At 40.7% G+C, this 12858-nt stretch overlaps 1 protein-coding gene across 1 annotated transcript; it reads left to right on the forward strand.

The window, feature by feature from the left end:
- The first annotated feature begins 251 nt into the window (after positions 1–251).
- LOC119720139 (signal recognition particle 19 kDa protein-like) lies at positions 252–10801 on the forward strand. The gene is made up of 4 exons (XM_038189696.1): positions 252–376; positions 3133–3280; positions 7411–7522; positions 9746–10801. The coding sequence occupies exons 1-4, from the start codon at positions 333–335 to the stop codon at positions 9880–9882; spliced, it is 441 nt and encodes a 146-aa protein (XP_038045624.1). The 5' UTR covers positions 252–332; the 3' UTR covers positions 9883–10801.
- Positions 10802–12858: the final 2057 nt, after the last annotated feature.

Here is a 12858-nt window from a genome sequence, read left to right on the forward strand (position 1 = left end):
ATACTAAGGTACATCCATGATTTGAGCCATATAGCTAGCTTGACGCTGGAAGAATTTGGGTGGAAATTTGCAATTTTTTTTGTAAACTTGAGGAGTCAACATGGCATCACTTCCTTTTTTGGTTGCTCAAAAAAGAAACGCTTGAATTATATGCTTTGGCGTTGAATTCCGAAAAAAGAAAGAAAACAAAAACAGCATTATTAGCCCTGTAGAGGGCGCTACTACTGATCCGCGCTCAGAGCGTGTGCCGTACGTAGTCCGTATCCGTACCATACCGTACGTACTTGCGTAAGTACGTAAATAAATGAGGACGAGTGACAACAACATGCAACATGGCTCACTTCAGTGAAAACCAGAATCCTGCTCAAAGAGAAAGGTGATATTTTTCGTACAGTGAACACTATTATTCTGAAAGGCTGCTTGTTTATAGGCTTGACTCATAAAAAAAAGTGAAGGTATTGCTAGTTTCCGTTTGCAAGTTTGAGTTCAAAGATCAACATGATCAAGCAGGCTCGTCATGCTCGTGAAATATCCATATGGAATGAGCATTTAATACGTTGCATCCATTTCGTCCATGTTAACTTATGTTGCATCCATTTCGTGAAAACAAAATATTGTATACTATAGTATACGCAAAACTTGCAACATATCAAATTTAACTTTTTTCACTACTGACTAAGAAATTTACGTACATTATAGTTTAGTCCGAGTAACTTGGACCCAACTTATCGCCTTTTTTAACATTTGGACATGGTCTGGCGATAGTGGGGTCCAAGCTAATACCGCGACCCGGACAACATCATCCTGTCACTGTCCCAAAAACCAACATTTTCCAACAAAAAACATTTCACCTTCAAAACGGCCTCCAAATTACTAGATATGCCACCTGAGGTACAAGTAGACCCATCGATAATTAAGATGGTTGTACTGAAGTTCACTTACGATCCGGAAAAAAAGTGAAATTTTCCGTTCATTTCGGAGAGCTCCCCTCGCAATCTTGAACACGTTAAATTTCCGATCGTGTTTAATGTTTGAACGACGCGATTTCTTCTACATGCCCAGCGTACATTCGATGGTCCCCGTATCCCGAGTGCGATTCCGTTACCGAGCGTACGCGATGCATCGATTATGATAATGAGTAGACGTTTGTAAACACGTGCATTTCAAACGATAATAGGGTAGGGAGTCGGGAACTAGCGCAGCTTTTATGGCGGATACCAGTTCAAGCTGGTTCCGGATTCCCTTTTACAGTTCGAAATGCACATGTATGTGGATACGGGGACCATCGAATGTACGCTGGGCATGTAGAAGAAATCGCGTCGTTCAAACATTAAACACGATCAGAAATTTAACGTGTTCAAGATCGCGAGGGGAGCTCTCCGAAATGAACGGAAAATTTCACTTTTTTTCCGGATCGTAAGTAAACTTCAGTACAACCATCTTAATTATCGATGGGTCTACTTGTACCTCAGGTGGCATATCTAGTAATTTGGAGGCCGTTTTGAAGGTGAAATCTGATGTTTTTTGTTGGAAAATGTTGGTTTTTGGGACAGTGACAGGCTGATGTTGTCCAGGTCGCGGTATTAGCTTGGACCCCACTATCGCCAGACCATGTCCAAATGTTAAAAAAGGTGATAAGTTGGGTCCAAGTTACTCGGACTACATTATAGTTATACTTTATAGGTCTACCTCACCTGTCTCTACATGTACATTGGGTAAGTTCAGTCAAACTCAAAGTGCCCGTACAACGGAAACACAATCCATGTTCTGAGTCGCGCCGTGTAGTTTGTGGATCGTGGATCATTGACTGGCATGACAGGAGTGAGTGACCACTTGTAGCATTTGGAAAAATCACACCGCTCAAACTTTACGAATCCGAGTTTGAGTGCGTGAAATAAATAGGCCTAGGCCTACATGAACAAAAAGTGCACAGAATAGATGCAAGTCTATGTAATTTCAAGAGGAAATGTTGATAGGGTGTTTAGTTAAGAATTCCCCCATAGACTCATAGCCCTAAAAATGCATTAAATATTCAGAGCAGATAATCTAGTTGAGAATGATGTGGTTTTGTTCAAATCGCTGTTGTGGTTTTAGAGATATTGAAGATTTAGTGAACGCAAGTGGCAAGACTTTTGGGACACCTCAGAATCTGTTTTTCTTGTGTTTTTCTTTATTTTCTTCACGGTCATAGTTTTATACATACCATATGGGAAAGGGTTACGGATAACAAAATTAAATATCACGCCCCCGGTATTCAGCTACGTGCGCTAAACAGTGCACAGCGTACGTGCGGGAATACCACGTGCGGTTACCCACTTGCGCAGCCCTATTCAATAGTACACGCTATCGTCAGCAATAACTTTCTATACTCCCCCAAAACTTCACACATACTTTATTAATGTAGGCATTTACCTACTTTGCCGGGTTTCATTACGGCGGCTATTTCTAGGGGAATTTCATCGCCCAAAATCGTTTTCGTGTAGCTGCATGCGTAGACCTACATAGATTTTTCTCAGACAAACAAAGGGAGTACCCCGAAGGTTTCCGATTTACGATGACGTCAGAACTGTCTCGATTGCACCAATGAAAGTGATCCTATGGTTGCTAACGCATGCTCGAGTAATTTCGGTTGCAGTGCCGAAGCGCTCCGATTTGACGGTTGCGCCACTTGGGCGTGGGAGGGCGCATCGTTTGTACACGTAAAACCAATGTGAGTGCACGGGCGGTCGCCGCGATGGTGTTGAATTTTTCACTATTTCTGAAAAACCAGATGCTCTTTTTATTTCATTTTTTTAACATTATAATTGTAAGATATTACTTGTAACAACACCTTAGTTTTGTGTTTTTTCCTTAGCTAGTATATCAGCTACAGATTAATAATTTTGCTCTTCGCGTTCAAGTTTTGTTTTGTGCGCGAGTTTTGTCCCCGATAATTATCACTTGACCAAATACCCTAATGTTGATAATTTGTTTGTTAACCCATTTTTTCCCCAAGCTTTCTGCCACTTTGCAAAATTGACGTACAAAACTTTACAGCCATTTGGATGTGGACAGTCACTTGACTTTTTTGTATCCAATCCTGAAGTTTGTTGCACATTGATTTTAATTTGTTTATTTCTGCATATGTACCAGATGGATTTGTATCTACCCAGCGTATATCAACAGCAAAAAGACTCTACCAGAAGGAAGGAAAATTCCTAAGAGCAAAGCCATTGACAACCCCACAGCCAACGAAATCAAAGATATATGCAGTGCTGCTGGCTTACAAGTTGCCTTGGAGGTATGAGAGTTATCAACATGATTTCTACACACTTATTACACTATTAACCCTAACAGAACTCCACCCATTAAACCCAACGGCATGTTTTGTTGGAATCTGTAGGGATGGGTACAGTACCCCTAAACTGACAGTCTTTCACATTGGGTTGGTACACCTCCAGAATCAAAGTCAGAAATTATTAGGGCTGTGCCGAATATTCGAATATTCGGTTATTCGATCGATAATCAAATATTCGAATATTTATTTTCGAATAAGAATATTCGGTGGTGATATGCAATGAAATAAAAAGGTGGAATTTTTTTTTTTTTTAACAACAAAAGTGTATTCTCAAAGTTAAGTTTCAAGTTGCTGCCAAAAAACCCATAAAAGTAGCTTGTATATGTGCCAAGCAATAATGCCATACATATATTACTTCTGCTTTGGGAGTGCTTGCAGTAAAGCCATGCAACCCATTTTTTTAACGCCGGACTGCAACACCAATCGCTGATGCTTCCGACAAGATAAACAAGACATTTTGTCTTTCATGTCTTCACAAAACACTTCCTGACACCTTTTCATATCAAACTTCTAGCATGAGTAGTAACGTTTCCGTTGTCCGTATTTTTGTTTGTTGTTGTCCTACTTACAATCCCTACTTTCAAAAGAAAACCGCCGCTGTTTTCCCCGATGCGATCCTGGCAAGTTTCCCCGCGCGTTGGTGTTACATGTACATGTGTGCAGCATAGGAAAATGCAGCGTGGCATTGGAGAGGAGCACGTGTTAATTTGCCCACGTGCGCAGTGGGAGGGGCTTACTGGATCAGCTATTGACATCGCGAAAATGGCATGCCAACATCAATGTAGAAGACCTCTGCAATCTCATGCAAAGAACTTGATTTCTTTTCTCTGTGTGGGCCTTTGTATTTTCCGTTTTCATGTACTTATTTTGAGGACGTACTGCTCGCACAGGGTCGCACAAGAAGCGGTACATTACACTGATACAGCGAAGCCAATTCCCCCCAAAGTTTTCCATCGCCTGTTCAATCGTATCGAATGCACGTGGTTATAGGGAATTGCCTTGCATGCAGTATGCTGCCCACAGCACGTGGCGGTGTTGTAGAAAACTTGTCATGAACCCCAACATTACATTATAACGTTTTGAAAACCTTGGTTCATTTACGTTACGGACTCTGGGATTTTTCTAAAAGAATTTCTTGTTTACTTTTAGGGGTAAATTTATTATGGCTGTTCGATGTTCGCCTCAATGCCTCCGTATACATGTACATGTACAAAATAATCTAGTTCTCTCAACTGATCAGAACACCCTTTTATCGAACACATTTTCGTTCGCTGTCCGTCAGCTTTGTTCGCTGGGTTAGTCTGCTAATTGCACCCAATATTTGCACAAATAAAACATACATAAACACTTCAAAAACTAGTTCAGCAATTATACTTTCAGTAATAATAGCGGGAACCTCTGGCTTATGTCCTCCAAGTCGAGCAAAACGCAAGAAAAAGGGCAGACAACAGAGAGGATTTCAAACTCAAAAGAGCTCTCATTTATTTCGCCAGACAGACTTTGCGGTCAACTCACCGCACCGTACCCCTGATTCCCAGCATAGAAAACCACAGCTAGACAAAATGTATCAAAATGTTGCAAGTTGGAATATCCAAACCTTTTAGTGGCCTATTTGTTAGAAAGTTATCTCCAGAGCACGCACTTAGCCAGACAAAAGAACCGGGTCAGCGCACCTGTGCCCTAATTAGCCCGCCAACAATGCGCCCGCCGGAGCTCGGCCGGCGATTTTTTTTTTTTGTGCTGAAATGTCACCCTTCGTGTTTTGGGTACACAGCTTATAATACATCCCCTGTGGGCAAACAAGGAAATACTGCTTTGCACGTGTCAAGCTGGGGCGTGTGTATGCCGCGCCCACGCCCATTATTTGCATAAACTTAAATATGCATTTACAATTCAAAGACCCATATTTCATTGAATAAAGACATTAAATATCATAGGTTTTTTTCTTGGAGATTTTGGTTGTTGAGAATAAGTTATTTAAAATGATATAAAATCATTTCCTCAATTCTTGGTGACAAAAGTGCGAGTTATTATTATAAAAGTGTTTTTTTATCCTCAATACTGTGACTAGGAAGTACACCGTTTTGTAGACTTCAAGAAGCTTCCAGTAATATATATGCTCGGTTCCTGTTTGCGAGTTAAGGGTCGGAGAGTCACAATAGCTGACGCCACCCGCCGTGTTTGGGGTTCACGGCTTAATACGTCCCCCATGCAAACAAGGAATCCTTCACTCTAGCTTCTCTGATTATTGTTAATCTTTAAATTACTGACGACTGAAGAACAACTGAATGTTGACAAATACCTGACTTACCTGTGAAGAAATCATGCATGGCATGCTGACGTGCGCACGTACGTTGACTACATGTACATGTATGGCATATTTTTGCTTTTGAGGGAATTTGGAATGGCCAAATAACCGAATATTCGAATATTCGATTGATTGGAAGGTCGAATATTCGAATATTCAATTATTCGAATTGACTCAGCCCTAGAAATTATGTGTGTGCAGTTTCCTATATGGTGTTGGAATTTGCCAGGATGGGTATGGTTCCTAGTAAATCATGCTAGGGAGTTAAAGTTAATGATAATAATCAGGATTTCTAGATTTTTGTGTAGTAATAAACAGCTAAACAACCCAGTGAAACATGAATGGACATTCTGACTGTTAGCACTCTTTGCTTTGTAATTGTAACATGTTCAGTGCCTGTAGACTTACAAGTGTACATGTATTTATTTGTTTGAAGATTGGAAGTGGAAGAAAGCCCTCTCAGGCTGACGATGCCTGAAGCTTTGTATTCTTTTTAAGGATGTGACATTAACATGTTTAAAGGGAATATACATCATTTGCTTTTGCTGTAATTTTCAGAAATGGATGGAATTGGGGGGTTGAAAATATAAAGCAAATATAGTTACACTGACTTTTTGGAGGTTTTGGGTTCGAAAATGCTATAAAAACCAAGAAAAACGATCATTTTCCTGTAGTCTGGTTCCCTGACTCCATATAAGAAGAAACAGAGCAGTTTACATAAATTGGGGAATTGTAAGGTCAGGGAACCAGTCTAGCTGGCTCGAACCCGTTCATAGGTTTGTAATCGATTGCAAACAAGTGCAATGGTCAATTGGGGCCAGTATTTGAAAAAAAGCCAGTTGTTTCCAACGCTGATCGGCCGATCAGCGTTGGAAATTGATACAAAAATACCACTTTTCTGGAAAATGACAGTATACCAGGTGCCATAATTTTACAGGATGCTTTAGACGGTCATTTACCAACATCCTATTAAGGTATTTCGCAAAAACTTGGTAGTTTTATTTTTCGATGTTTGCAAATGTTGTATATTCCCTTTAAACGTTTTTAAAAGTTTAAGCGTTTTTAAACGTTTAAACAGAAAAAATGCGTTTTCTTACGTTGTTTACAAATTTTCCAAAATGTTTAAACGAAACTGGAATTATGAAAAAGGGACCTATTGTCACATATCTTTCTTTGAGCTCAACATTCATAGCACATTTCGTAACTTATTTAATTTACAATAATTTAGAAGTACCGCAGAACTAGATTACATTTGTGATATACATAGTCGAGTTTTTACTTTTCAAGGACTACCCACTATTTGTTATGTCAATCACTCTTGATTTTCGCCGATCTGCAGACACAATGGGCAGGTGTCAGCCTTTGTGAAATGGCTAAACGATTAATTGTTTGAACGGTTCTTAAAATATTTGCTGGACGTTTACAAAATTAAATGCAAAGTCGCATCCTCAATTCTTTTTTAGTATTCCTTCAAAAGCTTCACAGTGAAGTCATTGTTTTCAGCGTTTCATTTGCAGGTCATCATGGTTTTGCAAGATCTGTGCCCAAAATGAAGCTTGCAGGGTTTTAAACTGGGCTGATCTTAATTTTGGTGTGCAGACTCCAAAATGTACCCTCTGTCAACTACCCAAGATAGAGCCAAGGGATGATATTTGGGGAGAACGGGATATTTGATTGGCTGGTTACAGCAAAACCTAGAATTACTTATTGAAATCTACCTCTTAAATGCAATGTTTATTTGTTGTTTTTGACATTTTCTTCACAGGCAGGGAAATGTTACCCCCGAGACCTTAACAGAGATCCACTATACCGGGGAAGGGTCAGAGTTCAACTCAAGAATGAAGACAACACACCCTTCAAAGAAGAATTTCCAAGCAGTAAGTCAATGATGATTTCATTATCCCTTTCCTGAAGGAACCCTTTGTAACGCACTCACAGTTAGAGTGGGGGGGGGGGGGGGGGGGGGGGAGGAGGGGGGGAGGAGGATGGATTTTCTCCCCTCTTTAGATCTTGTCCATGCAGTAACAGTTTATTGAATTACAGTCTGTGGTTCATTTAGGGTTAAGCCTACTACAGTGGTTCACTGTTTAAAGCCAGAGTCCATCATTTGCAGCTATCCAAAAAGTAACTGGTGTAATTATTGTTGAAAAACATACTTGGTTGAAAGATAGTAAGGGGACTAAACTCCCTGTGAAAATATTCTTTCTGGCAAGCTGTCATTTTGAAGAAATTCACAAAAGAAGGCCTTTCCAATGGTGCTTCAAGATTAAGAAGCACTGTAGGAAATTCAAATTAGTAGTTCGTTTTGTTATTTGGCGAAGCGCGCGCAAGCATTGGCACGATGCACACGCGCACTCGGTTGCTATACGGTTGCTATACGCGACATCGCGTAGCTGCAATCGGCTCAGTGAGAACGTGTCTCGGACACTGGATTCAGGCCCAATTCAAAACATGATTCAGCAACATTTGATTTGAAATCGAGATCCTAGAATGTTGTTTTTCTCGAAATATACAGCTACAGCTGTGCTCAAACTTCATCAGGTTAGTTGTTCGGCACCCTTCTTTAGATCTTGAGCACTTTTGTTGCTTCAAATGAACAAAATGCACAAATTACAAATGATGGACTTTACCTTTAATAAAATGCTGCATCCTAATACTGTGGTTCACTGTTGAAAAAAAGAAGTAATTGCCCGCTGTTCTATTCAGCCCCACGACTTCAGCAAATTGAAGAGATATTTTGAAGGGCCTACTATCGCCTACTATCAAAATCAATAAAAAGCCATACCCAGCTTTTGATGGAGCTTGGACTGCAGAGCCAAGGCATTGTGATGGGATGTGATGGTATGCGAGGATGCAGCCTATGCTACACCATCTGAGGACTTGGTTGCCGCCCTCCACCCTTCCCTATCCAGCATTAGGGTCCTCAGCCCCCCCCCCCCCCCCCCCCCCCGACTGGGGCCGACCTGTCGGCTTCTCCTAGGTGTGAGTGTGAAGCCCACCTCCTCTTCCTTGCCGTCAATCGCTTGTCTCAGTGCATAGTCGAGGACCAGCACAAATAGGAAGGGGGTCAGTTGTGTCGCCCTGCAGTACTTCCAAGCCATTATTTTTTTCCTCATTATGCCCAGCGTTGTTTTTTTCCTCATTATGCCCAGTGTCCCCATTTTAGTGAAGTACAAAAAAAAAAAAGAACCTTTGAGTGACGCATTTTCTTTTATTTTTGCAGATAAATGAACTTTCCTATTAAATGTGAAGAATTAAAGACTTAGAAACATTGAACCAAGTCTATGTATAATGCTGTTTAATGCATAACTTTGACATTTTGCAAGCACAATTGTTTCTTTCTTTCAAGTAATAAAACTCCAATCGGAACGGTGAAAAGTCAAGAAAGTACCGCTGCGTCAGCCTGACTATACTCCATATGGGCTCCGTGCACAAGTACCCCCAGAAAAAGAGAGTTGGGGGAGAGCTAGACTGATTCCCGGTCAATCCAGTGCGTATTTCGAATGATTCAAAGTTATTGGGGGTGGGGATTAGTCTTTGAGACCATCGCAAGTTAAATTTGAACGTATTCGTGCGCCAACGACGCCTGATGCTCATGCAAAGACGCTGTGGCTAATACTAGCTTTGGCACATTCAGGAAGTCATGCGTACTTCGCGCGCGAACCAGCACAGTACAGTACGCACACGCTCGTGTGTCCTGTCCATGGGGCTCTCAAAAGTGGTAAAAACGTTCCCTCTTTGCTGGGGCATGGAGCCAATAAGAAGCATGGTTTTTTTTTTTTTTAAGTGTCTAAAAAAAGAAGAGGGCCCAGTTGTAACTAGATATTTAGCAAAAGTTTCTGCTCTGACAAATTTTCATTGAAATTGCCATAAATGTTCTTAATAGTATGGGTACAACTAAACGTAATTTGCATAATGCAATTTAAAAAGCTTCACAAAGAAACAAAAGTTTCTCAGTGAAGTAAATTTACACAAATGAACTACACCGTAAGATTTTTTTCCTTGTGCTCAGCTGAATAACTGGCTTCCTTTTTGGGCAGCTGTATGTTCGTAAAGCCTGAAATTCTTGAATATTTGATATCTGCAATTTGATCTTTCAGGAAAAGCACTGCTGTTATACGTCAGTGAGATGATCCCCAAACTGAAGACAAGACAACAGAAGCAAGGAGGCGGGGGTGAATCCTCAGCAGCTGCTGGCCAAGACAAAGGAAAGAAAAAGAAGAACAAGAAGAGATGACATTGTTACAACTCATATATCAGGTTTCTTTCTTTTTTCTGGTTTTATTTTATTAAAACTTTTTTCTGATAAATGAAATTGTTGGTTCAAGTAAGTGGATTTCAACTAGTAACTATCAAGTAATCATGCATGGGATCTTCAGCACACAACTGTATGAGCAGAGGGCTATAATATGTGTACACATACATGTATAAAAGTGTTGCTTCAAATTGTTGTTGCATCATGAAAATGACATTTGATAAAATGTCTAGTCTGAGATGTATCAATTAGCACCTGCATGTACAGAAGGTGAACCCTATGGTCCAACATTGGACATTTTAAACCCATTTAGATTGGTCCAAGTGAAAAATAAAGTGCTCTCTCAAAGTTTGTACAGTGTACTAGAGAACATTCTAAATTATTCAAGGAATTTTACATTTTGGACAATATGACATACATGTAGTTGCATTTTGTCTGAGCATGTCTGTGTCTAATACCTTCCTCTGCAGGCATACTTCACACAGTTTTTAACTTAGCCATGAACTCTGAGAACACATCCACATTGCCTAGGATAACTTTCATAGGGATAGGACATAAAGGCTGCCATCATAGAAAATGTTGCAACTAGGAAGCCTACATGTACTTTATAACAAGAACACAGTTCTCTGATGGATCATTTTAGGCACAATTTTTTTGTCTGAAAGAGGATCGGAAATAAACTTGTGCTCTTGTAGGTTGGTTAGTAATCAGAATTAAAGTTACATTGTACTTATATGGACTTTCACAGTTGAGTAGCATTGCCCACAATGTGAAATTGGTGTATCAAAACAAAGCAAGTTAATAGCTTCGTGGATACTTTAAAAACACCCACCCTAAATCCAACATTGCAAAAAAAAGGGGATTTATCTTATTAAAATACATGTGGGATATAACCTGAGAATTGATGTAGCATGTCTAAATCATTTACTGTTTAACCCTAACGTACCTGATTCCATCAAAATCCACCCCCCTGTTTCGGGGGATTTCGGCGGATTCAGGATACCTCCATATTGCACAAACTGGGGGATTTTGATGGATTCAGGATTGTAAGCCTAGGGGAGCTGCAGGATTTTGATGGATTCAGGATACCTCCATATTGAGCTGTTGGGGGACTTTGGTGGATTCAGGATCTCCACAGAATAACTCTTTGGCTATGTTTGTGGTCGAGTAAATACTGCTTGTAGCCCTGCCAGGTCTGTCACATGCTGTACAAAAATGTATGTACCGGGCGGTTGGGAGCTTGTGACTGCGGCTTATTACTATTAGGCCTCAGCATGTAAACAATGGATTATGTACATAACCCATCCAGACAAAGCAATGCTGGGGTCGGACAATGGCTCATTGAAATAGCCCTTCCAGACAATGCAAACATCATAGTATAGGATTTAAAAGTTTGCATGGTGGAAAGATACTAAGACAAGATAAGTTTACGGTAGCACCATGTGAATAAATCCGGTTCTTTTCAGAACCACACATACTTTTCAGAACCACACATATTCAGAACCACACATACTAAAAAATGAGAGATTTATTCACATGGTGCTACTGCAAACTTATCTTGTCTTAGCATCATAGTATACACAATTACCCACAACCCAAGTTGAAAGGAAAAACAACCCACATCATATCCACCAGCAGTTGAACCATGCATTGGTGTATTTTGATGGATCCCATGCAACAACACACATCACAGTTTTCATGCAAGCATAGTATCCTGAATCCGTCAAAATCCACCAGAAATTTAGGTGATGGATTTTGAAGACTCTATGCAAAAAACATGCTGTTTTTTTTTTTATGCCACCATGGTATCCTGAATCCGCCAGAATCCAGCGCGAGTTTTGCTGGTGGACTTTGGCGGATTCAGGATACCTCCAGTATCTTTTAATACTGGGGGATTCTGATGGACTCAGGATACCAGCATTTTTTGCGTGACAAAATTGGTGGATTTCGGCGGATTCAGGATACTTTCTAGTAAAAGAGCCCCAGGAGTTAGGGTTAAAGATGTACCGTTTGTGCTCTTCATCAAGTTTAATTTTTTTTTCCTAACAAATTCTAATCTTTGAGTGTTTCACTTTAAAGAAAAAACTGCATTTGTCTGATTTGTGTGTTTGTAATGTAACGTCTCAAAAGTCGGAACGTTCCCGTTCCAAATGGAACGTTCCTTTTAGGAACACTGTGCGTTCCCATAAGCCATCAGGAATGCACTGTGTTCCCAGCATGTTCCCAACTGGAACAGGCCTTTCTCGAAGTAAGCGTGCACGCTCATTGACCATTGTTATACCACGGTAATAGTTTGTGATTTTTAATTGGTTGAGAACCGAGCAGGTGATGTGCCACAAACACGCATGTACTGTGTCAGGGGCGTATACCCGTGGTACATGAGTGCTGTACCCCACGGGGTACATTACCTTGATTGTCCCCACTGTTGAACGTGTTGTTTCCACCGCCTTGTATAATAGAAATAACCCGGGTAAGAGGCTTCAGACAGCGCGCACACGCATGTCGAATAAACGCGCGCGCATTATGTCAGATGGACGCACACAGACCATGGTCGCAGCTGTGATTGGTGGGCAGGGATTAAAGGATTGGTCTATTCTCGGAAAATGTAAATTAATTTGCGTTCCCGTGCAATGAAAAAAAAAAATGTGCGAATATTCATGGTCCAATAATCGCGTATCTTTTCAAAATAATACTTCCGCAACTGGAGGAAACCCACAATTTCAGATGGTTGCAATCTAGGCTATTACCGTGGTACATGTGTAACAAAACAATAGTTGCCTGCCGTGATAGGGGTCCATGGGTTTTGTACACCCTCGGGTGCAAATGGCACCCTCGGATTCGCCTCGGGGGCCATTTGCACCCTCGGGTGTACAAAACACCATGGACCTCATCACAACAGCCAACAATTGTATAATGTTCCCACGCAGGATCACCTGGTGTTCCCGGGCTGTTTCCAGT

The sequence above is a fragment of the Patiria miniata genome, unplaced genomic scaffold (assembly GCF_015706575.1).
Source record: "Patiria miniata isolate m_02_andy unplaced genomic scaffold, ASM1570657v1 HiC_scaffold_9, whole genome shotgun sequence".
NCBI lineage: Eukaryota > Metazoa > Echinodermata > Asteroidea > Valvatida > Asterinidae > Patiria > Patiria miniata.